Raw genomic sequence first — 20,302 nt, 5'->3', positions numbered from 1 at the left:
TTTTAGAAAGAGAGCACAAGCAAAGGGAAGGGGAGGGATCAGCAGACTCTGCGCTGAGCCCTGAGGATCCTGAGATCATGACCTGAGCTGAAATCAAGAGTAGGATACTTAACTGACTGAGCCACCCAGGGGACCCAAGAGGTAAATTTTACCTATAGTCTGTTCCTGGTCTTAGCCAGTGTTTAGATAGCTGCTTTTTTTTTTTTTTTAAGAAATTAAATGCTTATTACTATGCTATAGAATATTATAAAATAAATACATATTAAAAAAAAGAAAAATCACCATAATCACCATCCAGAAATACTTGCTGATTACAATTTGTTGTATATTACTCTAGAATTGGGGTGTGTGTATGTGTGTGTGTGTGTGTGTGTGTGTGTGATATATCACATACGGTTCTTTACATTTTAAAACATTTGTAATACATAAAGAACATTTTGTTTTTCTATAGCTCAATATCTATGTCATCTTTTTAAGTTTAATCACTTACTATTGAACATTAAGGCTGTTTCTAAGATTGTGGTATTACAAACAATGCTTCAGTGGATATCCTTTACATCCTTACTTGAAGTAAGAAATAGAATTTTTTTTTTAAATATTTTATTTATTTATTTGACAGAGAGAGATCACAAGTAAATAGAGAGGCAGGCAGAGAGAGAGAGAGAGAGAGGGAAGCAGGCTCCCTGCCGAGCAGAGAGCCCGATGCAGGGCTCGATCCCAGGACCCTGAGATCATGACCTGAGCCGAAGGCAGCGGCTCAACCCACTGAGCCACCCAGGCGCCCCAAGAAATAGAATTTTTTATTCAAACTTAGGCACATTTTTAAAGCTTTTGATAATGTACTGCTTACATGCCCTCATAAAAGTTATACCAGCATGGGTGTCTGGGTGGCTCAGTCAGTTAAGCATCTGCCTTCAGCTCAGGTCATGATTTAGGGTCCTGGTAGGATAGAGTCCCGTGTTGTCAGACTCCCTGTTCAGTGAGGAGTCTGCTTCTCCCCATCTCTCTCTGTCTGTATTCTCCCTCCTTCTCTAATAAATAAATAAAAATCTTTAAAAAAAGTTATACCAACAACAGCATTCTTTTTAATCTTTACCAAGTAATGGGAGAAACACTATTGATTCAATTTACATTTCCCTAACAGTAAGGTTGAAGTTTTATGTTTATTGGTCATTTATTTGTATATTTGCTTTTTTTAAAATTACATTTAGGGGGCACCTGGGTAGCTCGGTGGGTTAAAGCCTCTGCCTTCAGCTCAGGTCATGATCTCAGGGTCCTGGGATCGAGCCCCGCATCGGGCTCTCTGCTCAACATGGAGCCTGCTTCCCTTCCTCTCTCTCTGCCTGCCTCTCTGCCTGCTTGTGATCTCTGTCTGTCAAGTAAATGAATAAAATCTTTAAAAAAAAATTACATTTAGGCTCCTGGGTGACGTAGTTAAGCGTCTGACTCTGTTTCAGCTCAGACTGTGATCTCAGGGTTGTGAGACTGAGCCCTGCATCAGGCTCTGTGCTTTAAGACTCTCCTGTTCCCTCTGCACCTCCCCCTGGTTCTCTCTCTCCCTAAAATAAAAGAAATAAATCTTAAAAGAAAAAGTAAACAATAAAATTACACATAATGTCCTTTGCCCATTTTTCTCTGAGTGATCATTCCTCAGATGTTTATGGTGTTGGGGAGCCAAGTAAGAGATCTCCATATTAAAATTTTTAACACCCAGTCTATCAGAAATGTTGAAATAGTTTTGGGTTTTTTTTTTTAAGATTTTATTTATTTGTCAGAGAGAGAGAGAGAGACCATGCACAAGCAGGCAGAGTGGCAGGCAGAGGCAGAAAGAGAAGAAGACTCCCTGCCAAGCAAGAAGCCTGATGTGAGACTCGATCGCAGGACACTGGGATCATGACCCAAGCCAAAGGCAGCGGCCTAACCAACTGAGCCACCCAGGCGTCCCAGAAATGTTGAAATACTTTATTTGACTTCCAATTTTGTATACAGTATTGGACACAATTTTTCTATTTTACCTACTCAAGTTTATCAGTCTTATTATGTCCCAAAGTTTTAAACAGGTAAGTGACTCACCTTCAGACAAAAGCAAAGTGGCATTATGTACCCTCCTAGCAATATGCTCCAGCCCACGGGAACCATGGTAGATTGCAAACATTGCAGCCATGTTTGCCAAGAGAGCCTAAAACAATAAGAACATTTAAGGAATCATGCTCAACAATGTGATGAAGACAATTATGAGAAGAAATATTATTTTGACTTGAAATGCCAAATTGAAAACAGGGATCAAAAAAATGATCAGATTGCCTGCATTCTCTATGATAGTGGGGGACCATTTATAATCTGCCTATCTCAGGGGCAAACACAGCATCCAAGACACCCTGGAGTCATGACACTAAACCTTCAAATTTGACCACCATAAAGGAGGAGGATGAAACTTTATAATCATATCACCCATAAGGGGGGGTGGGGCTGTCATTAAACACTGAGAAGTAGTATTTCATATAGGAAGACAATGGAGTAATAAAGGTATCAGGAAAAAAAAAAGTGAGATCTAAGAATTTTATACTCAAACAGTTCAAAGATAAAAGCAACAAGCAATTTTCAAATACACAAGAACTCAGAGAACACAATTCTCCTGAAAACTTAAATAAAGTGCTAGAAGCTGAATTTCAGCCAAACAACGGATGAAGAGATTGTGTGAAAAAGGACTACCGAAAATGAAAATGCAAGACATAGGGGAATAAAGCCACAATCAATTGGCAGGACATACATTAGAAAGAGAAAATCAGCACCTATTGGCTGTTCCCTGTTCACAGCAAGGTCACTTTCTCAGGCAAAGATATCTCCTTGACCACGGGATTGAGGTTTCACAAAAACATTACAGGGAAGCCTGTGTTTTGTGTGATGAAAAACAGAAAGGAATGGCACTGGAATTTCTCAGAGTAAGGGGCACAGTCAGCTCAAGGATGGTTCAGTGAGAAAGTCTTGCATGGGAAACAAGGAAAAGGACCCACTGTGATGGTATGTTGAGTCAGGGAAGAGGATAAAATAAGATAGCTAGGATAAGAGACCAACAGGAGTTACAATGTGGCAAAAATTGATGGAGGCCCACCTCGTGCTTTTCTCTTCTTCCTGGTCCCATCCCTCATTTCCGTTATCACCCTAGATCCAGCCAATTAGCAATCTTCTAACCATGCAATACCATCCCGGCCCCCTAGGAAACTGGTCCCAACTCAGGTCTCAGATTCCTACCCTGCCCAGCCTACTCTATTCTCCCACTGCCACACCCATTTTACTAGGTAAGCACTATAAACCCTGAAGGTTTCAGTCCCATTCGTGACTTTTCTCCTAAGATAGTAAGTAGGTCAGTAGTTAGTTCAAGTCATCTTCACAGCCAATCACCATGGAGTAGGAAGGGAACCTGAGAAACATAGTGCTTTAAAGTTGGATGATATTCAATACTGGATTGATTTTGTTAGGTATGATTTTGTTAGGTATGATTTTCTCAGCGAGGCTGCCAGAAGGAATCCACGGGACCACTGCAAAACAAGAAACAGTTCTCAAAAGATGCCAGAAAGGGACACCTGGCTGTTTCAGTCAGTTAAGCATCTGCCTTTAGCTCAGGTCATGTTCCCAGTATCCTGGGATCGAATTCCACATTGGCTCCTTGCTCAGTGGGGATCCTGCTTCTCTCTCTGCCTGTCACTTCCCCTACTTGTGCTCTCTCTCTCTCACTCTCTCTCTAGCAAAAAAATAAAAATAAAAAAGATGCCAAAAAGTGAAGCCAACATGCAAAGGAAAGGATGACATCTGGAGCACGTGGGTGGCTCAGTTGGTTAAGTATCTTAACTCTTAAGCATCGTAACTCTTAATTTTGGCTCAGGTAATGATCTTGGGATTTTGAGATCAAGCCCCACGTTGCCTACGCACTAGGCATAGAGCCTGCTTAAGAGTCCCTTTCTCCCTCTCCCTCTCTTTCCCTTTCTATAAAAGAAGAAGATATCTGAGAACACAGAAATAGACTTTCTTACAAAAATTCCCCCAAGAGAGTACAGAAGCTCTGTGGACTCTGTATAACAATTAGAAATAAATATAGAAGCACTACAATACTTTCTAGTCATGGAAAGGGCAAGTCAACAACCCATGACACTACATATCCAAATGCTTATGACTACTTCTGAGGAATAGAAACTCAGGACTGATATTCACAGAATTCTCTGGAATCCTCTTATCACAACAATCTTGCATAATGTAGAGATGGTTCTTTTCCACAAAGAGGAAACTGTATCAAGTGACTGGCCAACAAATTGACAACAAATATAAAATCACTTTTAGAAATCTTAGAAAGGCTTTAGAACTCCAAAGTTCAAAGAAATAAAGACCAAGAAAATTCAAATTTCCTGGATAACCTGGACAAACTTAACATAACTAATATACTTAAATAAAGTAATAAAAAAGTATAATCAAAACTTCATAATTAGTTTAGAATCATTAGTTATAAAGGAAATGCTCAGAATCATTAGTTATAAGGGAAATGCATATTCAAACCACAATGAGATAATACTTCACACTCACTAGGATGGCTATAACTGAAAAGACAGGCAATAATAAGCACTGGCGAAAATGTGGAGAAATTACAGCCCTCAAATAAAATATTCCCTGGTGGAGGGAATAAAAAATGGTGAAGCCCCTTTGGAAAACAGTCTGGAAGTTTTTCAAAAAGTTCAATGTAGGTAAATAAAATAGTGTAGTAATTCTACTCCTGGGTATATACCTAAGAGAACTGAAAACATACGACCCCATAAACTCTTGTACGTGAATGTGCATAGCAGCTTTATTCAAAATACCTAAAAGTGGAAACAACCCAAATATCCATCACTTGATAAATGGATAAACAAAATATGGCATGTCCATACAATGGGATAATATTCAGCCATTAAAAAAAATAAGTACTGATTCATACCACAATATGGATGAACCCTGAAATCATTATACTAAGTGAAGGAAGCTAGGCACAAAAGGCCACATACTGTAAAAATTCCATTTATATGAAATGTCCAGAATAGGCAACTACATATAGGAAGAAAGTAGATTAGTAGTTCTCAGGGGCTGCAGGGAGGGGAGAAGGATGGGGCATGATTGCTTCATAAACTGGTTTCTTTTTGAGGTGATGACAATGTTCACAAAAATACTAAAAACCACTGAACTGTATTCTTCACATGGGCAAATTTTATGAAGAGTTATAGCTCACTGAAAGAGTTAATGAAATGTAAATTATACCTCAACACAATGACTTTAGAAAAAGCTAGTGGAAAAAATTGCTTGTGGTAGTAGAACCCAAGAAAAAAAAAGACATAAAGAACAGGACATGATGCAAAGTCAGATGTCTGTGAAGTATCACAAGTTTATAGAAAGAATTTTAAAAAAGAATTCAAAAACACACTTTGAGATTTAAAAAAAAAAAAGGCTTTGTACTTCCAACAGTGCACAACTAAGACAACTCCAGCGTGGAGCCTATTCTCAAGAGGAAAGGGGCAGTCACGAGAACACAGAGCAGTTGCTAAAGAAGCAGAGAGCTGGAGTTAAAGGCAATAGTGCTCAAAGAGCATCTCAAAAGATTATCAGTCACCTCCTAACAAAAAAATTAATTACATGCTTACAGAAAATGACACTGGAATTATGAGCAACTGCTTTATGCAACCAATTATGAAAAGAAATTCATGAAATGAAATAGACAATGGATAGCTAGAAGCTCTCCAGAATGAGAAGATAAAAATCAGAGAAGACAGGGGCACCTGGGTGGCATAGTCAGTTAGTGTCCAACTCTTGCTTTCAGCTCAGATCGTGACCCCAGGGTCCTGGGATTGAGCAGCACGTCAGGTTCCACACCCACTGTGGTGGAGTCTACTTGGGATTCTCTCTCCTGTCTTCCTCTACTCCTTTGCCCCCGCCCCACTCTTTCCCCAAAATAAATAAATAAGTCTTTAAAAAAAAAATCAGAGAAGGGGCACCTGGGTGGCTCAGTTGTTAAGCATCTGCCTTCTGCTCAGGTCATGATCCCAGGGTCCTCAAATCAGGCCCCACATGAGGCTCCCTGCTCTGCAGGAAGCCTGTTTCTCCCTCGCCCACTCCCCTGCTTGTGTTCCCTCTCTCACTGTCTCTTTCTCTCTCTCAATCTCTGTTAAATAAATAAATGAATAAATAAACAAGCAAATAAAATCTTCAAAAAAAAAATCAAAGAAGACAGAGTTGGGCTATTTCCAAGGCAAACATCACTTTAATAATCACTGAAAAAGATGGAGACCTTTGTTCAGCCCAAGTTCACCTGTAAAATTAATGTCAAACGTTGAGGCAGAAAACCCCTTAATGCATTTATAACCAGACAGATATCTTTTGCAAGTACATGAGCAGAACAATGAGGAACAATAAGTAGTTTCAAAGGAAGGGGAAATATGCAAGCAGGGAATTCAACAAATGAGGGATAAACTACAGAAAGTAATAGCATCATATAAAGTTCAATTTGTTATCAACAGAGGAAAAACTCTTGACAGCTGGCTCCTTCCTGTGATAACAGAAGAGCTCTTAACTATCTAAAAAGCAGCAGCCGCCTTTTTGAGGCAATACAACAAGAAAACCTACTGAGGAAACTAGACCAAAGACCAAAGGCTATAGAACCAAATATAAGATCTTATCACCTACTGCCCCTGGAGAGTCTTTCTAAAACCTTGTGGTGTTGCTTTGAGCCAACGCCCTAAGAGAAAAAAACACTGTATTGCCCACTGAGGTGTCGAAGAGAGCTCTTTCTCTCACCCTGAAGGAGAAGATGGATCTAGAATGGACTGGTTGCCCAGAAGAATCCTCCACCTAAGCCCAGAAACTGGCCTGGTCTCAAACACTACTCCCTCTCACATGAACCCTGGGTAACTTCCAAAATCATCAGGAACTTAGGAAGCTACTCCTCTTTTATTCCATCCTTTCAGGAATGCTTATCCTGAGTCCCCAGCAAGAGTACCCCATGACCACCACCAAACAGTCAATCTTCATTACCCCTCAAGCATAGTCATGTTGCCTTCCTCACCACATTCCTAGAGGGCTTCCATTTCAACCCTAAGGAAAGTGCCCAATCGCACGCCACCCATAATGGACCTGGCCCAATGGCCAAGAATGCTAGAAACACTGAAGTATCAAATATTCGTACACAGAGCTCCAGGAAAATACATTATATTTTGGTTCTGACAAGACCACAGGGCTTCTCTACCAGTAAGATCACACCATTTCTGATGCAAACACTGGCCAGTAGGTGGTAAATGGATGAAAGAACAATTGAGTGAACGCATGAGCAGCTCATTTCTGTAGATTCTAAACGATTCAGTGGGCAAGGCAGGCATGTGATCTACCTGAGCTGTACAGATGTTGCTAGTAGCCTTGTCTCTCCGGATGTGTTGTTCCCTGGTTTGAAGAGCAAGACGATACACTTCTTTTCCAGTGGCATCTCTGGTCCGGGAATAAAATACTTAGTTAATACATATGATCATAGCACCAAGCGTGGTCACAAATGGACCTATTTCTTTCCTTCCCAGCTTGAAAGGAACCCAGAAAATGTATTTGGCTGCAAGGCCATAAAGAAACAATTCCTAAGCCATCCTGTTTTGAATAGGACTAATAATTTTTAGTATATACTCTGAGGGAGGAACTGAGATATGTACAATAAGACTAGCAACCTTGAAAGGAAACTTCCCAGGAATTACCCAGACTAATATAATGATGGTGAATGAGAATTCAATTTAAAATTAAATTTAGAGAAAATTAAATTTCACTTTAAGCATCTTGGCAGACACAGAAAAAAAGGGAAATATCTGATAAAGGAATCAACTTCTGCACTAGAACCTAAAGCAACTGCACTGCTACAAAGAAAAAGAATGTGGTGAATCAATAAGTTGTACAACTGAAACTAGTATTACACTGTATATTACCTGGATTTTAAGAACTTAAAAAAAGAATATTAATAATCTTACCACTTATCTCTAAGAAAAATTTTCCTTCTTTCCTACTATAATTAAGAATTTGGATAGAGGCACCTGGGTAGTGCAGTTGGTTAAGCAACTGACTCTTCGTTTTTGCTCAGGTCACAATCTTAGGGTTGTGGGATCAAGCCCTGAGTAGGGCTCCTCACTCAATCTACTTGAGATTCTCTCTCGCTCTCCCTCTGTCCTTCCCACTCATGTTTCTCTCTCTCTCAAATAAATAAATAAATCTTTTTTTTTTAATATTTTTATTTATTTATTTGACAGAGAGAGATCACAAGTAAATAGAGAGGCAGGCAGAGAGAGAGAGAGAGAGAGAGAGAGAGGGAAGCAGACTCCCTGCTGAGCAGAGAGCCCGATGTGGGGCTCGATCCCAGGACCCTGAGATCATGACCTGAGCCGAAGGCAGCAGCTTAACCCACTGAGCCACCCAGGCGCCCGAATAAATAAATCTTTAATAAAGAGTCCTGAGATGGAGTTTGGAGTTGGACTCCTTGCTTAGTGGAGAGCCTGCTTCTCCCTCTGCCTGCCACTCCCCCTGCTTGTGCTCTCTTCTCTCTTCTCTTTCTGACAAATAAATAAATCTTAAAAATAACATAATTTAAAAATTAAAAAAAAAGAAAGATTCAACAGTCCTATCCTTTATTTCATCAAGCTCTGGGGTCATCAAGCTTCATTTTTCAGAGAGATAAGAAATTCAATACAAAAATCAGCAGATATGGGGCACCTGGGTGGCTTAGCCGTTAAGTGTCTGCCTTCAGCTCAGGTCATGACCCCCGCAACTGGCTCCCTGCTCAGCGGTGAACCTGTTTCTCCCTCTCCCTCTGCCTGCTGCTCCCCGTTTGTGTTCTCTCTTTATCTCTGTCAAATAAATAACTAAAATAAAAAAATTTTTTAAAAATCAGCAGACAGGAGGTCCTGGGTGGTTCAGTCAGTTAAGTGGCTGCCTTCAACTCAGGTCATGGATGATCCCAGGGTCCTGAGATGGAACCCCACATTAAGCTTCCCACTGAGTAAGGAGCCTGCTTCTCTCCCTCCTCTGCCTGCTGCTCCCCATGCTTGTGCTGTCAAATAAATAAATTAAATCTTAAAAAAAAAAAAAAAGTCAGCAGATGGGATGCCTGGGAGGCTCAGTCAGTTAGACATCTGCCTTCAGTTCAGATCATGATCCAGAGTCTTGGTATCAAGCCCCACATCCGGCTCCTTGCTCAGTGGGGAGCCTGCTCTCCATCTGCCTGCCTCTCCCACTGCTTGTGCTCTCTCTCCCAGACAAATAAATACAATATTTTTTTTTAAGATTTTATTTCTTTATTTGAGAGAAACAGTGACAGAGAGCATGAGCGAGGAGAAGGTCAGAGAGAGAAGCAGACTCCCCGTGGAGCTGGGAGCCGAATGCGGGACTCGATCCCCGGACTCCAGGATCATGACCTGAGCCAAAGGCAGTCATCCAACCAACTGAGCCACCCAGGCGTCCCAATAAATACAATCTTTAAAAAAAATCAGCAGACAACAATATATTAAATTCTTTTTAATTAGAAAATTTTCTGCCTCATTTTGCCTGGTGAAGATACATCACTGAAAGAAGCAAATGTAAGAATACTTGAAGAAATTGGGGCACCTGGGTGGGTCAGTGAGTTGAGCCACTACCTTCAGCTCAGGTCATGATCTCAGGGTCCTTGGATTGAGCCCCGCATCAGGCTCTCTGTTCAGCAGGGAGCCTGCTTCCCCCTCTCTCTCTCTCTGACTGCCTCTCTGCCTACTTGTGATCTCTGTTGAATAAATAAATAAAATCTTAAAAAAAAAAAAAAAGAGGGCACCTGGGTGGCTCATTGGGTTAAGCTGCTGCCTTTGGCTCAGGTCATGATCTTAGGGTCCTAGGATCGAGTCCTGCATCGGGCTCTCTGCTCAGCAGGGAGCCTGCTTCCCTCTCTCTCTCTCTGACTGCCTCTCTGCCTACTTGTGATCTCTGTCAAATAAATAAATAAAATCTTAAAAAAAAAAAGAATACTTGAAGAAACTATTCTTACACTAAAAATCGAGGTGCTTCTTGCTATTATGTGGTAAGCTGCTTTTCAAAAATTCAAATTATTCACTAATATAGACTATTCACTTAGGCTAATAAGTCCAACTTCAATGAAAGGTCTAATCATAACATTCATCTAAATTCTTAATCTGATGAAGTATATCAATGAGAAGCACTAGAGAGAATACATTTAGAAATTACCAGAAAAAACAAGTAGCAGGCCTCTATGAAATAATGTAGATAACAGTGTGTACATGGTAATCTCTCACTGTGCATGGCTTTTACCTAACTGTGTGGCATGGTAATGCTTTTGAGAATAAAAGTGGTTAGATATAAAATACACCTAAAATGTCCAGTCTTTCAATGCTTTTGTCAACCTAATTAAATTAACTTATATGACTCAATACCAATATGCTGTAAATTATCGTGCATGGCCCGATTAAATTCAGAGAAAAATCAACAACTTTTGTAATCAGACGAGACAGGGAAAACAATAAGCACAATCAAAACGTGGAGAAACATGAGCTGTGTTACCTTGTTACCCCCACCATTCTCCCGGGCATCATCCTCACCAAGCTTTCTCTAACAGCAAAAAAGGCCGCATGCGGTCCACCATAGCCCAGTGGCACTCCAAACCTCTGTGAGCTACCTAGAGCAATGTCCACCCCAAACTCTCCAGGAGGCCTCAAGATACACAGAGCTAAAAGGTCAGTAGCACAGCAGGCCAGGCTCTAGAAAGGACACAAGAGAGAAAGTGGTGGTTAATTGTCACCTTCCCCTGAGAGCAGTTGGAGAGTAGTAAATTATGTTCAATATAAGCAGACAGACAGGGCTGTTTCATACCCAGTGAATTCCATTTACTCACTGATTCATTCAAAAATATTTACAAAGGGGCACCTGGGTGGCTCAGTCGGTTAAGCATCTGACTTCAGCTCAGGTCATGATCTCAGGGTCCTGGGATCAAGCCTCACATTGAGTTCCTCCCTCAGCAGGGGGCTTGCTTATCCCTCTCATTCTGCCCCTCCCCCTCCTCATGCGGATGCTCTCTCTCTCTCTCAGATAAATAAAATCTTAAAAAAAAAAAAATTACTGAGTGCCAGGAATTAATGAACAAAATAAACTTGAAAAAAGGCAGGAAGGATAGAATTTAACATTCTAGGCCATACAGGTATAGAAACTAAGATGCATTAAAATCATTAATTCAAAGTTGGGATACACCTCCGTGGACCCCCACAAGGAGAGATTTGCCTACCCCAGTCTGATGGGCCCTCTCCACAAGCTCTGTGAAATCTTCCACCTTCCCCTCAGTGTCTGGATACTGGAAGAGCACTCCACTAACATCTTTTCCACTGAAGTCCATTTCATGGGGTAACTTCAGCTCAATGAGAACGCCATTGTATCTGGAAAGACAGAAGACAAAGAGCAATCATGCTTTTGATTTTCAAGAGAAAATAAAAATCCCTTTATTTTATTTATTTATTTTCAGTGATATAGTGTTCATATTCCATGTCCTTCCTCATTGTCCCCCACCCCACCTCATCCTGACACACACACACATACAGGCGCACGCACACACACACATGCATATGCCCATCTCACACCTGACCTTTCATTGTTAACAGAGCTTCACACCATCTCAAGTGCTTCCAACAGCTTGGCTTCTGTTTCTCTCTTCCACCCTTACCACTCTCATTCCTCCTTTCCTGCTAGAACCTGCTCCTGAAAGGGTCAGGAACATGGCTTCCTAGGACTAAAGAACTCAACTTCAGACAGCAGTCACCACTTTCACCTGGGATCAGTTTTAGGTGAATGGAAAACCATCAATAAGACAAAGAGAAAGACCTTTCTTAACCATCCAGTTCCAATCCTATGTGAGAACAACCTTTCTGAAGGGATGGTGGTTTGGGGTTGGGGAATATAATATTGCCCAGTTCTTACAAGAAAAAAGCAAACAAATACACCGGCCAGGGACAGTTGTGTTGTGTTTATCTGATTACCGCAATAAACTAATATAGTATGCTTGTTTTTGTCTATATCATACCACACCTAGGTTTTACTTGGATTCCCTATAAACTATGTTTGCAGTAGTATACACTAAATTCTAACAATTGTGTGAGAATTCCATTTCCCCCCTACTTTTCAAGCTTTCCAGAACATTGCTGAAATTATTTTAGTATTTTTAATTTTCTTTTTTAAAAAAGAAAACAACCAACATGGTTACTCAATATAAAGCAAAGGCAACTAAAGCCACTTCTATATTCTCCATTCTGACACATTTTACTTACAAGGCAAGATCTCAGGAAGACAATGGGAGGGAAAGTAAAACTGAACAACCTCAATGTAAACCAGGTTCACCTCCAATCAGTTTGAAAGTAACAGAGAGAAACAACAGAGATGAGTATGATATATATTATCCCTGAGTTCAAAATATGATTGAAATTAATTACTTGGCTCGAGTCTGGACGACAGCTATTGTCTGTGGGTGGCAACGGGGGTCAACAAAAAATCTCTTCCTCTTGTTGTATCTGTTGAAAAGGAAAATCACATTCAAACATGAACATTAAAGAAATCAAAGTGGCTTCTAAGAATGCAAAGCAAAGGTGGTACTTAGGGAAACTCTGAATGCAATGTAAAAAATGAGTCATTAATTCTACTGATCAGAATTCTACTGAAATCCAATTTCTATTCTTAAAAAACCAAAGGCCCAAAATAGAGTCACTTGTGCTAGGTTCATGTCACCAAACTGGGGCTTAATACATACCTGATTATAGTTTCAAACATCCCCAGTAATACAATATTAATTGGTCAGCCTAGAATTTCCTGGTAAGCACCAGTGAGGTGGTAATTCACCTAATAAGACCCTTTTTGTCCTCCAAAGGAAAGTGACATTGCTCTAAGTAATCCCTCTTTTGTTTGTAACTTCCTTAAAAACCTTTTTCCTTTCAGGGCAGTTGGGTGGCTCAGTCTGTTAAGTGTCTGCCTTTGGCTCAGGTCATGATCCCAGAGTCCTGGGATCAAGCTCCATGGTTGGGCTTTCTGCACAGTGGAGAATCTACTCCCTCCCCCTGCTCATGCTCTCTCCCTCTCTCTCTCAAATAGATAAAGAAAATCCTTAAAAAATAAAATAAAATAAAAAAATAAAAACCTTTCTCTTTCAAACTGGATAGCAACATGTAAAAGAATGAAACTGAACCACTTTCTTACATCATACACAAAAATAAGTTCAAAATGAATAAAAGACCTACATATGAGACCTGAAACCACAACAATCCTGAAGAACACAGGCAGTAATGTCTTTGACATTGGCCAAAGCAACTTCTTATTAGATATGTCAACTGAGGCAAGGGAAACAAAAGCAGAAATGAACTACTAGATCTTCATCAAGATAAAAAACTTCTGCACAGGGAAGGAAACAATCAACAGAACTAAAAGGCAATCTACTGAAGAATCTACTGGGAGAAGACATTTGCAAATGACATATCTGATAAAGGGTTAGCATCCAAAATATATAAAGGACTTATAAAACTCAACACCCCAAAAGCAAATAATCCAGTTAAAAAATGGGCAGAAGACATGAATAGACATTTTTCCAAAGAAGACATCCAGATGACTAAAGATACTCAACATCACTCATCATCAGGGAAATACAAATCAAAACTATAATGAGATATCATTTCACACATGTCAGAATAGCTAAAATCAACAACACAGGAAACAAAAGGTCTTGGCAAGCATGTAGAGAAAGAGGAACCCTTTTACACTGTTGGTGGGAATGCAAACTGGTACAGCCACTCTGGAAAACAGTATGGAGGCTCCTCAAAAAGTTAACAGAACTGCCCTAAAATCTAACAATTGCATTACTAGGTATTTACCCAAAGGATACAAAAATACTGGTTCAAAAGGATACATGCACCCCAGTATTTATAGCAACATTAACAATAGCCAAATTATGGAAACAGCTCAAGTGTCCATTGCCTGATGAATGGATCAAGAAGATACACACACACACACACACACACACACACACAGACACACACACACACACAATGGAATATTACTTGATCATAAAGAAAGAATGAAATCTTGCCATTTGCAGCGATGTGGATAAAGCTAGGGAGTATTATGTTATGCCAAATAAGTCAATCAGAGAAAGACCATATGATTTCACTCATATGTGGAATTTAAGAAACAAAACAGATGAATGTAGGAGAAAAAAAAAAAAAAAAGAGAGGAAAGCCAGGAAACAGGCTCCTAACCACAGAGAACAAACTGAGAGTTGTGGAAGGGCAATCGGTGGAGAATGGGCTGAATAGAGATGATGGGTATTAAGAAGGGCACTTGTTGGGTGCCTGGATGGCTTGGTTGTTTAAGCAACTGCCTTTGGCTCAGGTCATGATCCTGGAGTCCTGGGATCAAGTCCCACCATCAGGCTCCCTGCTCAGCAGGGAGTTTGCTTCTCTCTCATACTCTCTTTCTTTCTCTCTCTCTCTCTCAAATAAATAAATAAAATCTTTTAAAACAACAACAACAACAAAAAAGATTTTAAGAAGGGTACTTGTGATGAGTATTGGGTATTTTATATAAAAGTGATGAATCACTAAATTTTATACCTGAAACTAATACTACACTTTAACTAACTAGAATTTAAATAAAAATTTGAAAAAAGAAATTAAATCATCAGATGTTTTTTAAAAATACCTTTCCCTTTCTGTAGCCCTTTATCACTCTTTTCTATTTGCTTGAGGGGATGCTGCCTAATGCATGAATCGTTTAATAAAGCCAGTTAGATCTTCAAATTTGCTCAGTTGAATTTGGGTTTTTTTTTTTTTTTTTAAACACTATTCCAACCCTATTTAGCAAAATCAATCTTAAACTTGCTTAAATTTTTAAATATGTTAAGAGTTAAAAGAAATAAAAACAGGATAATGACTGGGTACAAGTAGAAATAAAAAAAAGGTTGAAATAAAAACATCTGAGAATTTTACTGCCAAAGAAGCATTTGGAGATTATCTAAACCAAATGTCCTCATTCATGAAAAGGGCTCAGAGAAGTGACCTGGGCAGTACCTTACAGCTACCAAAGGACCTAAATCCTGGGAGTTTTCTAAAAGTTCATGATTTCAGGAAACAAAATTGATGGAGATTGTTGACAAATAACTCTGTCAGACTCTTCAATCCTTCTGTGAACAGTGACTGGAATTCTGGAGACTGCAACTTCATTGTAAATAGATACCGCTTGAAAAGGTACAGCCTACTCCAACTACAGCTCAGTAATGACCCGCGCCAGGGATTCATGCACCTCAGCATCTGGGGGGCAGAGTCACCGACCACACATCCACACTCTCCCTGTGAAGTATGTCTCCGTGAGGGACCAACAAGATTCCAAGTGGCCCCTATGCAAACCACTAGGGAGCCATTCCCTTCCGTGGTAAGCCCCCAAAATTGATGGGGATTGTTAAAAAGAAAACCAAAAATTTTTTTGAAGGGGTGGGGCATCACCCTGGCTTGGTCTTTGGGCATCTGCTTTCCGCTCAGGTCATGATCCAGGGTCCTGGGATGAATTCTCCCACCCCCCCACCCCCCCAATGTCTCCCTGCTCTGCCGGAAGACTGCTTCTCCCTCTCCCACCCCCCCTGCTTGTGTTCCCTCTCTCACTGTCTCTCTGTCAAATAAGAAAAGGAAAAAAAGGGGAAAAAAAGAAAACCAGAGGCCCAAAATGGTGTTTCTTGCACCAGGCCCAGTCACCAAACCAGGGCTTAATACCTAAACTAATTGCAGTTTCGCAACCTCCTCCAGAAATGTAGTCTTAACCCTGAGTCAGGAATTTTCTGATAAGCACAAAGGAGGTAATCTGTCACGTGGGCTTTCTCCATTGACCAAAGGCTATAAGCGGTCATCTGCATAATAAGACACCCAGTCATTCCCCCTAAGGGAAGGTGATCTTGCCTATCACATTCTTGCCTCACCCTCCTTCCTATTAAAAAAAAAAAAAAAAAAAAGCTTTCATTTGTACAACTCCCCAGGGAGCCTTTCTACCTGCTAGGTAGAATGCTGCCCAATTTGTGAACTGTTTAATAATAAAGCCAATTCAGATATGCTTCAGATATGTTCAGTTGAATTTTGTTTTTTTAATAGTATATATAACAGTGCATGTACCATGAGCACATCTGGGTAGAAAGGATGGGGAACACGACATGTACATTCATTAAATTTCCCAGAAAGATACACACTGACCAGTTAACAACAGCTTTCTCAGTGGAACAGGACTGAGAAACAGTAGGTTCACTTCATTATATTCTCTACTGTTTACATAATTTTCCCCTCTGGACAGGTATTTTTATAATTAACATAAATTTAATAGAGGATTAAGTAGAGTTGGGTAGATACAAAAGTGATTAATTATCCAAAGCAAAATGCTCTTTACAGTGTGAATCTAAACTGGGAGAAAAGAGCCATCTGTTTTTGGAAACAAAAATACTGCTATTTTAACTTTTATTTATTATTATTATTATTATTTTATTTATCTTTTCTAAAGATAAAAACCACAAAGCTACTTTTCGAGGGTCAAATTAAACATAGGCCCGAAGGTATGAGAATTAAGAGAGATGAAGTAAATCGAGGATTTGCAGAGCTGTAGCTCATTAATTCAAATCAGTTCAGGACCGAATCCCTGAACCATCAACCAGAAAGGCCTCAGGTTCTCCAAGTATGAAATGGAAGCTTAGAAAAAGAGGCAGAGGGAGATGAAGCAGCAGCAAGAAGGGGGATAAGGATGAGATAAGATGAAAATGTGAACAGCTGAGAACAGAGAAGCATTCTTTCTGGCTGTCCACCCAGGATCAGGTGGAAGAGTCTGAACCCACCTCTGCTGCTCGGGAAGCAGAATAACCTGTGGCTGGAAATTTAGAGCTTTCCATACCCGCTAAGCAAGTTTGTTTGGGGTTCACTACTGCAATGTTGTGATTTATAAGAAATATATATTTGGTCATGACCAAGTTTCTAATATATCGAATACCAAATATTTCATACTTTCATTTATATTTAGCCTTCATCCACAGTTCTTGGCTCATAGCTCCCCAAACTTCCTAACTGTGGAGAACACAAAGATGTCTTTTTTAATGTTAATTAAATTTGGAAAATGTCCACGGATGGGGTTTGGTTGCCAATGGAATCAACTATGTGATTAGAGGGGTGGAAATTTTAGTCCTACTCCCTGACCTCAGAAGGAACAGGGACTGGAGGTCAAATCAATACCCAACTGCCAATGATTTAATCAATTCTGCTTATGTAATGAAGCCTTTATCAAACCCAAATGTTTGGAGAACTTTAGGTCAATGAATATGTGGCAATTTTGGAGGAGAATGGTGTATGCTGAGAGTGAGCATGGATGCTCCACACCTTTCCCACATAACTTGTCTTATGTATCTCTCCCATTTGGCTATTCCTGTTTTTTTCCTTAATAATAAACCAGTGATCGAGTAAGTAATGTTTCTCTGAGTTCTCTGAGTTTTGTGAGTCGCTCTAGCAAATTAACTAAGGGTGTCCTGGGAACCTCTTGTTTATAGCCAGGCACTCAGAAGCAAAGGAAATAACATGGGCTTGCCATGGGCATATGAAGTGGGGTGGGGTGGAGAGTGGTGAGGGGGCAGGGCAATCTTGTGAGACTGAACCCTTAAGCCCTGGAATCCCATGCTATCTCTAGATAGTGTCAGAATTGAGAGGTATTCTTAGACACCCTGCTGTTTTCAAAGAATCGTTTGTTGGTGTGGGGAAAACCTCCATGCACATATTAGAATTGGTACCAGAACCAATTTAACCATCTGGAAGCCAAGAAAGAGAGTTACATGGGCATTCAGAGCCAGAGGCACAAAATCTCAGACATACCATGAATATGGGCAGATTTCCCAACCAGATGACATCTATGGGAGAATTCTACCAGGAAGGTAAGCTCAAAAGTACTCACAAAGCCAAGAACAAAGGAAGGTGAGGAACTGGAAAGCAACTGTTAACTCTATACCATGACCCAACAGTTCTATTTCTAGAAAAGCATCTTCAGGAAATAATCAGAACTTTTAAAAAATTTTTCATTTAAAATTATAAAATATAAAATATTAAAAAAATCAGAATTAAAAAATTTTTTTAAAGGTTTCTTTTAAAAAGTTGTTATTTTTTCAGTGTTCCAGGATTCATAGTTGATGCACCACACCCAGTGCTCCATGCAATCAGAACTTTTTTTTTTTAAGATTTTATTTATTTATTTGACAGACAGAGATCTCAAGTAGGCAGAGAGTCAGGCAGAGAGAAAGGAAGGGAAGCAGCCTCCCTGCCAAGCAGAGAGCCTGATGTGGGGCTCAATCCCAGGACCAGAGCCAAAGGCAGAAGCTTTAACCCACTGAGCCACCCAGGTGCCCCGCAATCAGAACTCTTGACAAAATTTATTCTAAAGATGTAGAACAATAGCATCTGTAACAGTAAAAGATGGTATCAAAGTAAATGTGTAACAAAAGAGATGAGGTTACATAAATTATGGTACTTTCATGCAAGTGAGTAATACCAGGTAGACAATAAAAGCCATGTCCTAGATAGCTGACTAAAGCAAATCTTCTCACAATGTATTGTTAAATACAAGAAAACAAGGTATACAACATTTAAGTACAACCTAAAACAATATGCTTCCTGAAAGAAAATGGTATTTGAACAATACAGATCACCAGTTCCTACCCTATAACCGTTCTCCCCTTTACCAACAGGAACAGAACTCCAGAACGCAGGGGGCAGCAGTGCGCCCATCTAATAAAAGCTGCATTCCCCCAGGTCACATAGGTACGGGTCGTCAATAAAGCATGAAGTTGCTGAATGCAACTTTCCAACAAACTCTTTCAAGAGACCTTATTTAGCTAGCAGCACCCTTGCCCCTTTCCTCCTTCCTGGGTGCAGAGGTCATGGTTAAAGCCCCACCAGTCATCTTGTGACCATGAGGACAAAGGCTTCACACTGAAGATGGCACAGAGAGGGAGCTTGCTATCTCAGAGCTGCTGTAACATCCCTGAACTTAACACTAGGGATGACCAGAGCCAACACAATGGATGAGAGGAGCCAAATGTTTTCTCATGTTAAATGGTAAGCAACAGCGGCTTTAAAAAGCCACTTTTCTAAAGCTGCTACTATTGCAGATTTTTTAGTTCTCTCAGCTGACTGGTATAATGCTACTCTGTGTGTGTGTGTGTGAGTGAGTCACTGGACACCAACAGGGCCAGCTCTACCTGCACAGCCGAAGACACTGGAGAATAGCCCTCGGTCCATGGGCCTCTCACCTGTGGCATAGCTGCATCGCCTCTGCGGCTGCTGTGGCCTCATCCAGCAGGGATGCGTTGGCCATGTCCATGCCAGTGATGTCGCACACCATGGTCTGGTAGTTTAGTAAACTCTCCAGTCTCCCCTGAGACACTTCTGGCTGGTACGGAGTATACTGGGTGATCCTGTGAAAGACACAAAGGTCATGTCCAAACTGTGACTTCACATCAGAAAAGTGCACAGGATGTGTTCATTTTGGAATTCAGTAACTGGAATTAAGTTTGCCTTCTTTGAGAATTGTGTATCAGTAGGGATGCTTAGACTTAAATCACAGTAACAATATTATCTTCAGTTTGGGCATATTCAGTACTTACATTTCTATCTTTTTAAGTTACTTTTTAATATTACATATCTGTATTAATAATCTTATCATATGTATGTGTTTTATTGTAACCCGGTTCTTAAATCCACGTGAGTTTACCTACAGTAATATAAACAGAAGTTTTACTTCCTGTATCTTTCTTCTAGCTAAAAGCCTATCTCAATCACAGTCCACAACCGGAAAGCATCTAAGAATTTACTATCTATACTCAAAAATGGTTGGTTTTTTTTTTTTAAAGATTTTATTTATTTATTTGAGAGAGAGAGCATGAGTGGAGAAAGGTCAGTGGGAGAAGCAGACTCCCTGTTGAGCCAGGAGCCCGATACAGGACTCAATCCTGGGACTCCAGGATCATGACCTGAGCTGAAAGCAGTCGCTTAACCCACTGAGCCTCCCAGGTGCCCCATAAAAGTGTTGTTTTATGGGATCTTTGTTTCTATACTAAGCAGTAGAAATTCTATGTGCTCCTAGGAAATTAAGAGAGGTCTATTTAAGAATCCTGACTATTCAGTTATTAAGAGTCTGGAGAAGTTAACTCTGCAGCTATCAAAATTCAAGGATATAAATGGTTAGAAGACAG

At 40.1% G+C, this 20,302-nt stretch overlaps 1 protein-coding gene across 1 annotated transcript in view; it reads right to left on the bottom strand.

The window, feature by feature from the left end:
- The window catches only part of GLDC (glycine decarboxylase), a 98,661-nt gene that overhangs the window by 55,097 nt on the left and 23,262 nt on the right, over positions 1 to 20,302 (bottom strand). The window contains exons 4-9 of the mRNA XM_046023674.1: positions 19,361 to 19,525; positions 12,495 to 12,572; positions 11,300 to 11,447; positions 10,582 to 10,778; positions 7,398 to 7,494; positions 2,074 to 2,179 (exon numbers count right to left, since the gene is read on the bottom strand). Of these exons, the coding sequence (XP_045879630.1) occupies positions 2,074 to 2,179; positions 7,398 to 7,494; positions 10,582 to 10,778; positions 11,300 to 11,447; positions 12,495 to 12,572; positions 19,361 to 19,525 (791 nt within the window). The remainder of the gene's footprint in view (positions 1 to 2,073; positions 2,180 to 7,397; positions 7,495 to 10,581; positions 10,779 to 11,299; positions 11,448 to 12,494; positions 12,573 to 19,360; positions 19,526 to 20,302) is intronic.

This window comes from Meles meles, chromosome 11 (genome assembly GCF_922984935.1).
Source record: "Meles meles chromosome 11, mMelMel3.1 paternal haplotype, whole genome shotgun sequence".
NCBI classification, from domain to species: domain Eukaryota; kingdom Metazoa; phylum Chordata; class Mammalia; order Carnivora; family Mustelidae; genus Meles; species Meles meles.
Note: the sequence above shows the minus strand (reverse complement) of the source record. Positions and strands in the feature narration are given on the sequence as shown.